This window comes from Canis aureus, chromosome 8 (genome assembly GCF_053574225.1).
Source record: "Canis aureus isolate CA01 chromosome 8, VMU_Caureus_v.1.0, whole genome shotgun sequence".
Lineage (NCBI taxonomy): Eukaryota > Metazoa > Chordata > Mammalia > Carnivora > Canidae > Canis > Canis aureus.
The window spans coordinates 1696536-1713657 of NC_135618.1; the positions used below are offsets into that span (position 1 = coordinate 1696536).

General features: G+C 41.5%; 1 protein-coding gene across 10 annotated transcripts in view; it reads left to right on the plus strand.

The window, feature by feature from the left end:
* LRRC7 (leucine rich repeat containing 7) overlaps positions 1-17122 on the plus strand; it is a 495471-nt gene that overhangs the window by 188477 nt on the left and 289872 nt on the right. For all 10 annotated transcript variants that reach the window (XR_013384059.1, XM_077904997.1, XM_077904996.1 and 7 more), the window contains one exon: positions 2025-2227. Coding sequence is in view for 9 of the 10 variants with exons in the window: in XM_077904997.1 (XP_077761123.1) it covers positions 2025-2227 (203 nt within the window). In the remaining variant the exon portion in view is untranslated. The remainder of the gene's footprint in view (positions 1-2024; positions 2228-17122) is intronic.

The following is a 17122-nucleotide window of genomic DNA, read 5'->3' on the forward strand; positions in this document are numbered from 1 at the left end:
TTTTGCAAACCAACACTGCTTTCTAGCAATAAACTTACCTTGGTAAATCAAATAAATCAACCCAAAAAGTTCACATTTCAAATTGATGCTCATTGAGTACTACTCTGTAGCTGGCAAACGGTACCGTGTCTGTGAATTCAAAAATGAATAAGACAAGATCTTTTCCTCAGAGAACTTACCTAGGGGGGAAATGGCACATCTAATTGGGAAGTGACGTGATCTGTGCTCTGGGAACTCAGAGAAAGACTCTAGTGATTCTTCCTGGAGAGACATTCGCAGAGAGAGTGACCTTTTAGTTATAATGAGAAGCTTTTCAAACAAATTGTCAATAGCTGATGGTGGAGTCCTAAGTATATTCATTTATCCATTCATGAATTCCTTTTTTGCTTGTATTTTTGGGTTTTGTTTTTTTTTTTTTTTTTTAGTTTCAAGTATTTATTTAGATTCTATGTTAACTATGTTCCAGATAGTTATGTTCCAGATAGTTAACATACAGCGTGTAATATTCGTTTCAGGTGTAGAATTTAGTGATTCATCACTTAGATACAACAACCAGTGCCTTCCTTATTACCCATCACCCATTTAACCCATTTCCACATCCACTTCGTCCCTCCGGAGACGTGTCTAGTAAGAAGTTTCCATGGCCAAAGTCAAGGAGGTTTCTGCCTCTGTTCTCCTCTAGAATTTTAATGGTTTCCTGTCTCATACTCAGGTCTTTCATCCATTTTGAATTTATTTTTGTGTGAGGTATAAGAAAATGGCCCAGCTTCATTCTTTTGCATGAAGCTGTCCAGTTTTCCCAACACCATTTGCTGAAGATACTCTTTTTTTCACATTGGCTATTCCTTCCTACTTTGCTGAAAATTAATTGACCACATAGTTGAGGGCCCATTTCTGGGTTCTCTATTCTGTCCCTTTGATCTATGTGTCTGTTTCTGTGCCAGGACCATACTGTTTTGATCACTGCAGCTTTGTAATATCACTTGAGGTCCAGAACTCTGATGCCTCCAATTTTGCTTTTCTTTTTCAAGATTGCTTTGGCTATTTGGGGTCTTTGGTGGTTCCATACAAATTCATTTGTTCATTCTACATTTGTTATTTAGTATTTACTATATTGTCAAGCACCAAGACAAATGCAAAATGAATAAAACATAGATCCTACTCTCAAGAGACTTACAGTCTAGAAGAATAGCATGAAAAATCAATAGATTTAATAAAGTGATATGAGTGGCACGTTACAAATATGTGTATTTCATGGTATTTGGTCATTTTAACCTAGAGAAAGATGTTACAGGAATTTCTGCCATGATTATAAATTGCTTTCTCCCATTAAAATTGTAAGATTCATAAAGATTGGTTCTCATTCTGAAGCAAATAACCAATCCATCTCTAATCTGTAGCTGCAGTAGAATAGAAGCTTCGTGAAAACAGGGACTTACTTCAATTCATCACTCTATCCCAGGTATAAGAGCAGTGCCTGGAACATATGGTTGTTCAATAAATATGTGTTCATTAATGGAATGAATTTGTGGGTCAGAAAGAGGTCATCATAAACCTTAGGAGTGAAACTTGAATATTTTTACAGGAATGGGAAAAATGTAATCATTTCCAACAAATTCCAGATATTTCTGTTCTGCATTGTAATTTGTGTAAAGTTTTTTTAAAAAGATAGATTTATCCATCAAGTGAGAGTGTAAGCATGGTAATCGCATGGCACTGAATCAGGATTGTATTCTGGTTAGATCTTGCCATTCCGAAACTGTGTGATGATGGGAAATCTCTTAACCTCTCTGAATTCCATTTCTTTATTTGTTAAATGGGAATAAAACCTATCTCACATACCTTGAAGGGCTGTTCAACTATTAACTGATATAATGCATGTACATCTCCTACAAACTTGAAAGCATTATATAATCATAAAATACATACCAAAATCAAATTTCTAAAGCTTTACTATTGCAGGAATGCACTCCAAAAGCAGTCAATTAAGCAGAGGTTTTTTTTTTTCTGTTTTTTTCCTCTAGTGCAGTGCCTGGAGATGACCACCAAACGGAAAATTATCGGCCGACTGGTGCCGTGCCGATGTTTCCGAGGTGAAGAAGAAATCATCTCAGTTTTAGACTACTCCCACTGCAGTCTTCAGCAGGTGCCAAAGGAGGTCTTTAACTTTGAGCGGACATTAGAGGAGCTTTATCTAGATGCCAATCAAATTGAAGAGCTACCCAAGGTAATCTTTGACAACCTAAACTATACACTGTAAATGAATATTTCATAATATCCAAAGATATCATTATTGGCATAATGATAATGTTAACTATAGCCTTCCATCTGGATAATCAGCAAATTGTTCAAACTGATAGAACTTTCCCCAATATTCTTGTTGATATATATTAATACCATGTCATTTGTAACTTCATGTGATACATTAGTAACCAGTTGAGCTCCACGGAAATCATCATTTTAAGAATTATGCCTTATTTTAATTTAAAATGGCCTCCATGAAAAGACAGATTGTGATCAGTATTGGTGGGTTGAGATCAATAGCTTATGTTTGTAAAAAAAAAAAAAAAGGAATATATGACACTATATTCCAGAAGTAAAATTTTATGTTGTATGTTAAGGCAACATTGTTATAAAACCTTGAATTACTTGTTCTAAGTCTAATCCTTCCACACATATAGCCACACTTAATACTATTATGAAAAACATGCTGTTATTTCTGGAATTTGGAATCTTTGATTATTATAGACACCACTGAATACATGGCATACATATATAAGCATAGTATAGCTAAAAAGTTAACTAATATCAAATTCTGCACACACACACACACACACACACAACCATTATGACACTGGGCTATGCAAAGAAAATATCTCTTGTCTCCTGTTCTCCATGGCAGAAAAGATGGATGATAAAAGACTAGCTGACACAGACCAAGGCCACACAGCAGAGAGGTTCAAAATCTAAACCACAATGATCATCTAAATAAGTAACTCACATTAAGTAGTTGGGATAGCATTTACCTGTAAAGGATTTATACAATGGCTCAGAAGGGAAAAAAAAAATGTCCTGCAATACATTTCCATTGCTTATGCTAAAAAAAAAAAAAAAAAAAAAAGCATATTAAATACCCAGGAACCAAGAAAAGAAACTTCCATAATAAAAACTAAGAGAATAATATGCTTATCAAAACAAATTATGAATAATTGTTTTCATATCAAAACAAATTATGAGTAATTGTTTTCACTTAGGGTTATAAATTATCGTATTAATATAATACTTCAGAGGCAGGAACTATTTAATGTGTACTTCAAAACCAATATACTTCATTTTTGACAACTGAAGTATGTAGTGTCATCTTGGATTTTGGGACAGGAGTTTGGGTCAGGCTTAAAAAATGTTTTAACTGTATGGATTACCATGGAGATACACATCAAGTTGAGGCTGATGTGAAATGGGCTGTTTCTCCCAAGGACCATGAACTTCTTGAGGGCAGAGATGGCATCTTATTCACCTTCTCCTCCCGGTACACTAGCATGCATGGTGACTTTCCATCTCTTTGTTGCCGCTACCAAGTGGAACAATGCAGAGAACTTCATGTACTACAGGACTTGATTAGCAAAATGGTAAAAGGTTTAAGCCACTCATAAATGTGACATTTAGTTCTAATTTAGGAAAAGTAAGCATAAGTATTTTTTTTTAGAACAGACTAATCTAAGATTGCCAGATAAATAAGGGATATCCAGTGAAATTTGAATTTTAAACTAAGAACCAGGAAATTTTTGGTAGAATTATACCCCAAATATTTCATTCAGCATATGAATACTAAAAAAATACTGATTTATCTTGGCATCCTGTATTTTTATTTGCTGAATCTTGACAGCCCTAAGCCAATCAAGTTATTCAAAATTTTTTTCTAGAACCAAGCAGAAAATTGTGTAAAACAAATGGTATAAACACGGTTTATCAATCAAGTACTTATTTAATAGGTACATTACTACGCAGTGTTTGAGGCTTTAGGGGGTGTAGGAGAAATAAATCTCAATCCTTACTCTCAAGCATCTAACAATCTAATTACAGAGAAAACTGAAGCTTTAGAGGCAAAAGCATGATCATGTGTAATCAGAGCCCAAGAGCCAAATACTGTTGTAGAGAAGAGTTTCATTCTTGCAGGGGGAGGGAGGAGGCTTGATCACAAGGTATAAATGCAAAAATTGAGATGATACATATGGAGAGGGGAGGAGGAGAGTCTGGAGCTGCAGGTACATGTGAGGGGTGCCGACAACATGTAAGAGGAGGGAGAGCGTGGAGGACCCAGATTAGGAAAGGAATTGAGAGCCACACAGCATTGTTTGACTCCATGAGTTAGGCAGAGAGTGTCACTGGAGAGTCTCATAAACCAAGTGAGTCACTAGGAGCCTTCGTAAGCTTGGATCAGCAATAACTAAAAATAATACAAGTAAACCAAACACTCAGTATAATTTCCCCATGTATTGGATTGCGGAGAAATTGTTAATCTTTTATTATCGGTATGCTTCCTATAGTTCAAAGATCTTTCACATAATCTCTCAAAGTTTCTTCCAGTTCCCAAATTCAAGGTTGTCACTTTCATATAACAGTCCTGTGTCACTTTCTTCTAATGTACTTGATATTGAGATAGGATCTAAATTATCCGCTGCTGAGATATGATCATAATAGTACAGGGATATATTTGCGCATATTAGAAAAACAAGGAGTTAAATAAAAACTCTCTTTTTCTGAGGACAAGAAAGTCTTAACTTGTTCTTGGGTCTCATTGGCCTTAATTGTGTTATATGTCCATTGCTGATCCAATCCCTTTGCTATCAAATCCATTATGGCAAGAAAAATGAGATTAGTTTGATGGAGTTGAAGAATGATGGGCCACGTCTATGGATTTGTGATTGCTGGCCACCACGCAAAGGGAAGGGGTGCAAGGACTCTGGGGGAGATCACCACAGTGTACACAGCAGACAAAATGTTAGGCAGTCATCGTTTCATGAGGAAAAGTAGGCAGAGTATTGAGTCTTAGGGAGCTTAATCTTCAAAGGTAAATTAAATAAAACCTTTTTTGTCCGCCATTTTCTTTTATTGTTTTCTTTAGGTTTCCCTGGCATTGTTACCATGGTGATTTCAAAGCCGTTGAGTAAATGAGATAGCTGTTTGTATTTTTGATACTACATTATGAAAAGAATTACATTTTGTAAAGTTTTTATTTTTTTCCCTTCTGATACTTGATCCTGAGAATATTCTAGCTGGCTAAGAATTGCTACTGTAAGACCTTATGCGACAAGTGTAGAACAGAGTCAAGGTTAATGACATTAGCAAAAGATATGTCAAGACTATGTCAGAAAAGACGTGAAAATAGATGTGAAAGAACAGGAAGTTTTTTGATTAGGAGTGGTTCAATCTGTGTTACTTAATTTGCTGTAGTAAAAGGTAAAAATACAAAATGACATGCCTTTCACACAGTGATGGAAAACCCACACAGCTTATAATTTAGTACCGTTTTGCTTGTTATTTTGAACCCAACTTAAAATTATAGACAGAGTAATGGACCGTAACGGGTGTATATTATGTATGAAGGAGTGTGGGAAGAGAGAAGTAAAAGAAGCCTTAAAGAGAAAAACTGCTGAGAAACTTGAAACTGAAGAGGAACCTTAATAAAGGCAATAGATATAATTCGGAGAAGCTAATACGTGGCCAAAATCGAAAGACATAGAGAGAGTGACCTTGGCAGATGAGATCGATTTCACCACACGTAAAAGGGGGTGCAATGACATCTGAGGCACCGGACCTAGAAGACTTTCTCCATATTAAAGTTTACAACCTACCCTGAAATATCTTAGAGATCAAGAACCTGACCTTTGGACCCGACAAACCTAGGATTAGATCTTGGCGCCGCTGTTTGGTTGGAAAGATATTTTATTTTGTGGGAGTCTCTGTTTCTTCATTAACAAAACTGGGGCAATAATAGAGGTTGCCAGTGGCTCCATAGCTGGGAGGTCGGAGGTAGTAGATAAATGAGTACTGGGTGAGGTAATGCACGTGGAATGTACCTGGGATAGAGCAATCCTCAATAATCGGTATCCCTCATTCCCCTACCACAGATGAAGAAAACTGCCATGTGAACTACCCCGAGTAAAACAAGAGCGAGGTTTTGTGACATCTCAAGATAGTCCTGGGCATTGACTCTCTAACAAAAAAAACAAACAAACAAACAAAAATCTTGTGGCGTGACTTTATCTCTACAATCTCCTAAGACAGCTTCTAGGAAATCAGTGCCCTGCCTATATCGGGTGTAAGTTTTTGATTCTACCAGCAATTGTCACAAATCACACCAGCACATTTGTGGTATTAAAACAGTGGTATTAACCACTGTTTTCCCAGAAAATTTCCCTGACTCACAGAATCACAATGTCGTCTTATGTTTGAGTAGACGCAGCCTAGGAGATTGTTATATTCAGCGCTCGATTATTACCTATTAAGCAAATCCAGGCCAGAAAAGTTAATTTACTTCTCTTAGGCCACGTGGGATGTTCGATTCCTGTCCGGAACCGTTATCGAAGACGGTGTAATCATTAGGCTGGACGAGGCCGTGCTACAGTAGCAAGTCAAAAGCTCAGTAACTGAACAAAAGTTGTGCTTGATGTCCCATGAGGAGCACTGCCCTTAACCGATCTAACTTCCTACCCAGTGCAGAAATGCCGACTTAATATCGCTCTTGCAACAGTCATCCAACCTCTTCGTTAATATTTCTGTTAGTGGGAGACGTCACCAAATTAAGAAGCAAACTATTGTATTTTGGGGAAGCTCTGGTTATTAGAATGTTCTGCAATATGTTAATGATATCTGCCCGCCCACCCATCTATCCATGCATCTAAAACTGGGCTAGCCACGTGGGGTGATACAGAGATTATTAACGCATGCCTTCTTCGGACAAAGAACTCTGCTTCTGGCATGACTGCTCTGATCCTTCAAATATTCTAAGAGAATTCCTATACTTTACCTTAAGGTTCTGTTTCTCCAAGATGAGTTTCCAGGGTTTTTTTATTTTTTTATTTTTTTGACCGTTTTTCAAAGACATGCTTTCTAATTGCTTTGCCACCTTACTGACATTCCTCTGGACACATCTAACTCTTAGCTTGGTTTTAGACATTGGTATCTCAAATAAAAAGATCCGTCCACATGGAGGTATTCAACATAGAAGTAAACAAAATGAAAAAAAAAAAAGAAAGAAGTAAACAAAATGTGATGGAACTCAGGAGAGAGGTCAGAGTTGGAGATGGACTTAAGAGTTATCCACCTGGAGATGAGAATTTAAAACCAGGAGACAAGATAATGTCCCTGAGGAAGAAAGGAAAAAGAAAATTGCCGAGAAACAAATAATTAAATTATAAAAAGCAAGATGATAGTAGAAACCCACCATAGAAACTTGCCTAGAAGTTACCTGCCTTTCCCCAGTAGTCATAACAACTCTGTGTATACGGATAAAATTGGGAAATTTTATTTTGTCCATGTAGGTAAAAAAAATAAATAAATAAAAAAGAAAAAAGAAAAAAAAAAGAAAAGAAAAAGAAAGAAAACTCCAAGGGTACGAAAAATATGGCATCTCAATTGATTTTGATATAGATTTCTACAAAAACCTATTGGCTCATAATGAAGAGAAGAAAAGGACATCACCTTGACTGTGCGCTACCATCGAAGCTAACTCTGGGAATTTCCAATCTTCCAAGTCATTTAAAAGTTAAGGTCATGCGCATTTTACTTATAAAATATGAGTTTTATATGTGAGAAAGGAGAAGTGGCTTCTTATCATAATACCATGAAACATTCAGAGGATCACAAGACAGATGAGATACAGGGAAGCCACACAACTATCTTAAAATAATTAACAAGAAGACCAAACGGACCCATAGTCATTTGAATATTAAACTGTACATTCTTAAAACTTGCTAATTTTCTAGAAGCATATTGATAATGTCTCCACGCGGCCCCTGCTGCCTCGGCGTGACCCAGATCGGTAGCTCCCACACTTCTGGATTTTCAGAACTGCCATTCTTTCCTTTGCTAAATAAACACTTCAGAGGTCCCATGCAGTACTTTTATTATTTCACCATTAGAGGATGTTTTCAGAGCCCAATGGAAAACACTCACGAACACAGAATAAATAGTGTTCCTTCATAAGAAAAGATAGGCAGTGAACCTACACTCTTTAAAAAAAAAAATGGCAGTTTTATTGAGTTAGAATTTATATACTTACCAAATTTACCCTTACAAAATATGTACAATTTAGTGGTTTTACTATGTTTGCAGAATTGCGATGCCATCAGCACTAATCCTAGAAGGTTTCGATCACCTCCCAGCCCCAGCCAGAAACACACTATACCTGTTAGCAGTCACTTCGCATCCCCTGCCTCCCTAATTCCTAGACATCTCTTTCCCTGTGGATTTGCCGCTTTAGGACGTGTCATCCAGTGGGATCCTACGCCCTGGCCCTCAGGGACTGGCTTTTCTCACTGGGCATAGCGCGTCCCAGTTTGCCCGAGCCCGTAGCGTCCAGCAGTACTTGGTCCCTTCTTGCTGCCAAACGCTCCGTCTCTGCACAGATGCGCCACCTGCCACTTTTAAAAAGCGGGCTCAGCGCGCAGGGGCTGCCGCAGGGTGGCCGAGGCCGAGGAGCACCTTTCGATAAAGGCCGCGTGTGGCAGTTTTCTCAGTCGGGCGGCCTGGGTCAGGGCCTGGGTCAGGGCCTGGGTCAAGGCCTGGGTCAGGGCCTGGGCTGCGAGCGCGGCACCCACCAAGGGCCTCCGTCCCCGGCTGTGTTCCGCCCTGGACCTCAGTCAGCGCTTGCTTAATCCGAGTTCCTGAAGGTACAGAGAAAACGTGAAAATAAACCCGTCCCCACGTGCGTCCAGTTTAGAGCGCTGCCCCGGCTGTGGGGCGCGAACAGGTGGCCCCCGAGGCCGCCGCTGCTCCTCCAGGGCCACAGGTGGGCGCCGGGGCCGGAGCGGGGGGACCGGGCGGTGGGGAGATGGGGGGATGGGAGGACGGGGGACAGGGGGATGGGGGGACGGGAGGCAGGGAGGCAGGGAGACAGGGAGACGGGGAGACGGGGACAGGGGGACATGGAGATGGGGAGACACAGAGATGGGGAGACAGGGAGACAGGGGGATGGGGAGACCAGGAGCCAGGGGGACAGGGGGACAGGGAGATGGGGAGACAGGAGCTGGGGAGACAGGGAGCTGGGAAACAGGGAGACAGGAGGACAGGGAGATGGGGAGACAGGAGCTGGGAGATGGGGAGATGGGGAGACACGGAGATGGGGAGATGGGGAGACAGGGGCATGGGGAGACAGGATATGGGAGATGGGGAGATGGGGGGACAGGAGGCTGGGGTGCTGGGTAGATGGGGGGACGGGGAGGCAGGGGGACAGGGAGACAGGGGGACAGGGAGACAGGGAGACGGGGAACGGGGAGACAGGGAGACGGGGGGACAGGAACCAGGATCCGGGTGCAGAGCGCTGCTGGTGGCCTCGGTGGCGGGGCTCCTGGCCGACTGTGCGGCTGGACCCTGCCCCCCGGGAAGGCCTGGCCCGGCACCCCCTTTTCCTTCAGGGTGCTGCTGGCACATCAGGGCCCGGGGCGGCTCCTCTGATGTCCCCCAGGCCACCGTGGTCCCCAGCAGGCGAGGCGCGTCGCCGACCCTCCGTGTGGCCGTGGTCCGTGGCTGCCGCAGGCCTGCGGGGCACCCTCCCCGCCCCCCCGGGCATGGCTGGGGTCTTACAAAGAGCAGGACCTGTGACAGTGGCCGGGGGTCAGGAAGGACGGGGGCGCGGGAGCCGGCGCAGGACAGTGGTCACCCAAGAGAAGGCTTGGGTTTGATGGGCTGGGGTGTCTGTTGACTTGGCTGCGGTTCTGGCGGGGAAGGACGCGGGGACCGTCCCCCCTCAGTCCACGACCCACCGCCCCGCGGGCGGCATCTGTGTGGTCCTCTCCCACCCCGAGGGCTTCGTCCCTGTGGGTCACACCCGGCCCGTGATGTTCCCTCGGGGGGGGACCGTGTTCTCTGACTCTGAGACAGTCGGAGGCGGGGTGTCGTGCACCCTACTTTCACATAGGTGGGGAGGAAGGAGGCATAGATCCCCTACAGTCTCTCTCAGACTTAATGTTTTGTGATCCAGCCCCTTGAGTTTCCTTTTAAATAGTTGAAAATGATGAGCAAGGGAGGGAAGCATTGTGACAGTGACCGTGGTCCCGGAGCCTGAGCGTGTCAGCCTGAGCGTGAACAGGTCTGGAGAACAAGGGCCTGGGTTTAACCCAAATCCGCTGCTGATTAACCACGAGGCTCCAGACGTGCTGTTTGACGCCTCTGAACCGTGGCTTCGTCTGCGGAGGACGCCAACTGATGGGTTCCTGTGCATTTCTGAGGATCGTGGCGAGGCTCAAGTAATGTATAAAGTATCTGAAAACCATGAAAACAGTAGAATGAAGAGTAACTCTTGAGTGAAGAGAAATGGCTCATTTTTGGTGAAGATGAACATTTCCTGGAAATATGTCAGGGGCTCATTAACTTACTAGGAGCCTGGAGAACTTGACATGGGAAAAGGATGAGAACCAAGCGAGCTCCGGGTTGCTGCACAGAATCTGCAGCACAGCAGCCGGGTGGGCCACACGGAGCTCCTTTGGGAGGAACCTGGTCTCCAAACATCCCCATGTGATCATGGTGTTTGTTCAAGATTCAAACTCCAGGTGCTTCTCCAATGAATATACAATGAGCGATGATCTTAAAGGGAAGGCCAGGGTCCTAATGGAAAGAGAGGAACGGATGCTCAACAAGCAAAAGACCGTCCACCGATGTCACACACACCGTATATCTTCAATTTAACTGATTCTTTTTCTTTTTATTCACCGATATTTGCTACCTTAGATTTAGGAGTCCAAGGCCATGTTTTTCTTGGGCCCTTAAACAAAATTATTTGGGCACTTGGTTGTTTAGCAAGAAATCTGATGAGATCAAAGGGGCCACAGAAGGAATATTTTAAGGTGACCAGTGTCGAGATGTTAGTTCACAGTTCTGACCTTAGTTCATCAAAACTTGAATGATGATTGATTCTTTTTTCTTCTACTCAAAAGGAATCTTCCGAAGTGGAAGACGCTATTTGTATCACTATAGTTGCTGATTAAACAATGGCATGATTGAGAAAAATGAAAAGCCTGGCTCTCGATTAAACATGGCCTCAATTTACAAATGGAGAACGTGAAAACTGCCATTTGTCTAATAAAGTTGCCTCATTTTTTAATTTTTTTTATTTTATTTTTTATTCTTTGCCTCATTTTTTAAATTGCACATGAACATGTGATTTCTTAAGTATCTGTATTTTGGAAACACGGAATTATCCATAACCTTGGCATTTTACATGCAGAACCTAACATATATCTATGGAGGGCTCTCCTAAGATCCCGAGCTTAAGTAAGGAAAAAAAGAAAAAAGAAAAAAAAGACCTCAACTCTGTCCTCCCTCAGAGATATTCGTGGTGCATCACTGTCGCCTCTGGTGCCACAGGTGTAGCATTTATCTGCGTATATAAAACCATCTCCAGAATGAAACCCACATGAGTGATGCATGCATAATAAAAATTTGACTCTGTTCGGTCTCTTGCCTGAAGCATCTTTCTCCAAAAGTATTCTTTTATTGCCATTATTTTAACATTCAAATGCATAGTTTTTTTTTTCGATAAATAAATAATGTAGGTGGACTCCATGGGGGCTCATGGAAAAGTGAGATGAAGGACAAATTTGTAAAAAACAAACATCGTTTATGTGTGGAAAATTTTAGATCATTTTTATCTTACTCCGATTTCTATTTTAGTTTAAAATATTTCACTGTTTCAAAACTTTATAGTATCAACATCCCTTTTTGTGCGTCAGTGAGAAACTAGGACATCCATAGTACCCCAGTCAGTTTTTGAACTGTTTTACAATCTTCCAACTGAAGTCTTACTCATCATATCACTTTATTTTCCTCCTATCACCTATTTCTAACCTTTACCCAGTATCAAATCTTGCTGAAATCTGAGTAAGCAACCTATTTGCTGATTCTTACTGCCGTTTTTTCGAAATGGTATTAAAAACATAAATATTAGGTAATATATATTCATTGATTGTTCATTCATCCAGCAAGCATTTCTTGAGTACCAATTATGTGCAGACAACTGTTCTAGATACCAGAGATACATTATTGAGTAAGGCCTACAAGATTTTTGCAAAATCTTCACTGCTGCAGAAAAGGAACAGAAGTAATTTTTAAAAGAAAATGTCACATAACAGTAAGTGCCGTGATGAAAAAAAGGAGGAGAATTATGTTGAGTCTCGGATGAAAGAGAGGAATGCACCATGCAGGTGCGAGAAAGAACATTGCCAGGAGGAGGAATACTCTAGGGCAGGAGTGATAGTGGCGTGTTCAAGGAACAGAAAGAAGGTGGGTGTGTAATGAGTGAGAGGAAGAGGGGAACAAGAGGCAGATGCAGGAGGAGAGGTAGGTAGGTAGTGGGGCTACATCATGCTAGTTAATAAGATGGGAAGGACTTTAGATTTCATACTGAGTGAGTTCAGGGGCCATGGAAGGACTTTAAGGAAAAAAGACGATGTGAAATAACTTATATTTGTGAAAATACCACCCTTGCAGCAGTGTAGGAATAACTGTGGGTAGCTGAGAGTGAAGGTGACATTAGACCCTCAGTAGTTATTCAGGGGAGCAGGGGGTTGCTTCAGCTAGGTTGAGAGTAGTAAGGAGAAGTAGGATTTTAAATTTTTTTTTTAATTTTTATTTATTTTATGATAGTCACAGAGAGAGAGAGAGAGAGGCAGAGACACAGGCAGAGGGAGAAGCAGGCTCCATGCACCGGGAGCCCGACGTGGGACTCGATCCCGGGTCTCCAGGATCGCGCCCTGGGCCAAAGGCCGGCGCTAAACCGCTGCGCCACCCAGGGATCCCGAGAAGTAGGATTTTAGACTAAGCTTTGTCGTTTGCTAATGGCATGGGTTTGAGAGGTAAGAGAGAAAGACCTACATAGAGATTTAGAAAGCACTGCTATTGCCAAGGAAGAGCGCAAGGAGAGAAAGGGCTGTGGGTATAGGAGGAACCATGAATGGCCTTGGAAGCCAGAAGAGAACAGAAAGTGCCTTAAGAAGAGGGCGCGGAAACCAAGAGATTGACGAAAATGACAGAGGAGGGACCGTTGTATCCGCTAGTGTGGAGGTAATTAGTGACTCTGGTAAGAGTAGTGGGGCAAAAACCCCATGATGTGAGTTGAAAAGAAAATGGTGGAGACACGCAAGACTCTTAGAAGGTTGCACTGTGAGGGAGACCAGAGAAATGAGACGAGCTAGAGAGAAGTTGGAGGTCAGATAAGTATTTGTTTGTTTGTTTTGAAGATCCATGACATTAAAGTGCGCTTGTACACTGATAAGAATAAATTGAAAGAAAATAATTCCCGCAAGTCCTGAAAGCAAGGGGACATAGGATTCACAGAATGCACGAAAAGGATGTCTTTGAGAAGAACAGGCATGCTTCTTCCATTTAAATGAGAGAGAACCGAGGAGATATAGGTACAGATGGTGATGGTTTGTGGGACTTGAGGGATGGGATGGATATTGAAATTTGATTCAAATGATAGGAGGCTCCTGTGTTCCAGAAATGCTTGAGCCGTTGAACTGAGAGCATGGGAAGTGGCGATCTTTAAGTGAGCGGAGACGGTGGAAGAAGAGGCTGCGTCAAGTTTAGGACTACAAAGGAATATAATTTACGAAGGGATTTGAGGGCCTCAGATGTATGAAGTAGCTCTAGTTTGTCAGGTTTTTTCTTCACATGGTGGGTAATCCAAAACCAGTTGCAAGAGGCAAGTTAAAATTACATTAGCTTATGTGCCTGGGCCAGCGCACCAACAGAAAAGAAGAAAACAAGCGACAGAGCAAGTAACGAGAAGGCAGGAGATGCGAGGGGTATTTATTGAGCACCTACTGTGTGCCAGGCCCTTCATATGCAATGATAGCTCTTTTGTCCTCAGAACAACTCTGACACCCAGGTTTCGTTTTCTTCATTTTAAATGTAAGGCCACGGAAGCACAAGGAGGTTGAAGAATTTCCCAAAGGTTATACAACTAAAAAAAAAAAAAAAAATACAAACTTTGGCCTATCTCACTCTAAATCCTTTTCAATTCACTAATCCGAAGGAAGACCTTTCAGAATTTGGCATTTTGCTAGATTCGGGGATGAACAGGAGGGATTAAAGATGATGAGATTTTCATCCTAGAGACCTGGGAAAGTAACACGACTAAAAAATTTATTGGAAGAGGTTATTGTGTAGAGAATCAAGACAAATTGTGTTTTAGATGCATACTATGTGATATTAGCTAAGATTCTCAAAAAGATACCAGAAGGTAATGATAGATCTGAAGCAGCCGTGCAAGACCAGGACTGTCATTACTTATCAATTCTTTGCCCTGAGATCTGAAACATGTTTTGCTTGGCCTGCCTATTTTTTTTTTAATGAGTTAGTGATTAACTTATAAAATATCAGATTTAAAAAAAAATATCAGATTTTATCAAAAAGTCTGGATTCCTGGCTTGCCTTTTAAAAAAGGTTATGGGAGGCCTGGGTGGCTCCATTGGTTAAGCGTCTGCCTTGGACTCAGGTCATGATTCCGAGGTCCTGGACCTGAGGGTCTGCTTCTCCCTCTCCCTCTGCTGCCTCCCCTGCTTGTGCCTGCGTGCGTTCTTTCTGTCTCTTTCTCAACTAAATAAATAAAACCTTTAAAAAAAAAATGGACGACCCAGGAGAACCCATATTCACAACTGGTAACAATAATTAGGTGGAACTGAGTATTGCTGGGCTCTTTTGATGGAGCAGATCTAGTTTGCCACAGATTCCACCCAAGCTTCCCCCCAGCACTGAAGTGATCTGTGTAGCTCCTGCAGAAAATTGGGATTTTGCAACCTAGATATTTATTATTCTTTTCATAAAAAAATAATTATTTACTTTGTGTCTGGTACTTCCCTAGTCCCTGAGAAGACAGCTGTTGAACAGATGAATGTACCTTGTAGCATGAAAGGCAGACATGGAACAAGTAATTGCATCCCGTATGCTGTTTATTATGATGCTTGGAGAAGCAGTGGGTGTTTTGGAAACATGTGTTGAAGCATCTTTCCTGAGGCATGTCATTGCAACTGAGACTTAAGGACAGTAAGAGTTCACCAGCAGAACAGAGAGCTGCGTGCCCAGGGACAGCGCAAATGAGGCATGTGTAAGGACCTGAAGCAAGTCAAGTATTGCTTAAACACCGCACAAGAGAGACAATGAGGTACAAGGCTGGAGAGTTAGGAAAGCCTTCCACGCGAAGATGGGCAGTTTGAATTTTATACTGAAATATGTGGAGATCCATTTAAGGGTCTACCTGGCAATAGCCCAGATCAGAAATATCGTTTGCAAAGTTCTAGCTGCACCTAGAATAGACATAAAAGAGTTGAGGAGACCAGGTAGGCAAAACATAGAGAAATCTGTGAGAGACGATGATGACCTGGCCTCCCTCCTGGCCTTCCTCCCTGTGGGTGGAACAAAGGACATGGGTTAAAATTGCTTTTGGGGGGCAAAATTTACTCGATTTGGTCATCTGTTTCATATCTGTATTTTGAGGGAAGAGGCAAAGTGAGTCACAGGTGACTCTCAGGTTTCAGCTAGGGAATTTGGGAAGAAGCCAGAGCCCAGTTTGAGGCACTAGGAAATGAATATCTATGGAAGCCATATCCGTATCCTACTGAGAGAGCAACCTGTCCGACTGGAGCTGGCTAGACAGGGTGCAGGAGTTAGTTCCTCCAGAATAAGAGAACATTTATCTGCGGTGCTTAGCATTCAAATATATAATTGCTGTGGGCATTTGACAGAGCTGTTTGAGCATTTGGGGGGAAAAAAATGAAGGATAAATGCACAGAAAACCAAGCAAAGAAAGCAATGAAGCAATTTCAGAAAAAAACCTTTTATGAATAAGCAACACACACAGTGTATAAACACACATGATTGATATCAGCCTTCACTACTGATTTAATAAGAAATTTGTATGTGAGTATATTGAGAAGATGAGGAAAAAGAAAGTGATGATGGAATGGTGAACAATGATACGGTTTTTCAGCTGCCCTACTACGAGATACATTTGACCCCAGAACAACACAGAGGTTAGGGGCACCAACCCCTGTACAGTCAAAAATCCACATATAACTTTTGGTTCCCCAAAACCTAACTACTGTTGACCTGAAGCCTTACCATAACATGATGGTTGGGTAACATATTTTATGCTATATGTGTTATATACTGAGTTCTTACAATAAGATAAGTGAAAAAAATGTTATTAAGAAAATTATAAAGTAGAGACAATACACTTATGATACTGAACTCTCCAGCTAAGGGGACCTGTGTGGTTTAATTTTTTTTTTTTTTGACCTGTGTGGTTTAAACCCATGTTGTTCAAGGGTCCGCTGTAAGTAGGCAGTGTCTACAGTTGATAAGCCAAGAAGTAGAAAAACATATGAATTCTCTAGAAGTATAGAAGAAAATACGAGAAATAACGGCTAAAAAGTCGAAAGCAACGACCTCTAGAAGAAGGTTGAGGGATGCAAATGAGAGGACAAAGAACTGTTATAAGGCTTTTACTAAAATAAAAATAGAATTTAAAAAAATTAGGAGAAAAAAAATCGAGCTGGAAGAGAAAACCAGGGGTTAACCTTTTGCGGGATCGGACCATACTGGGGTCCTTTCTTTTGAAAATGATCCATAAGATGCAATGACAAATGTAACATCCAAGGCTCAGGTAAATTGTAAAGTATCATTGAGAAAATGACATAGAAAGCAAAAATGTAAATATAAAAAAAAAGCAGGTGAATATCTGCTATCTGTTTTTTTCATTACTTTTTACAATAGTCGTCAGCTGATTCTTACATGTTTTAATGTCACTCATTTCCCGGCTCCGTCCTTAGTGTGTGGAGCGGTTCTAAATGAGAGAGGGCATCTTCCTAATGCATCAATTGGGCCTCGCTCCTGGAATGAAATG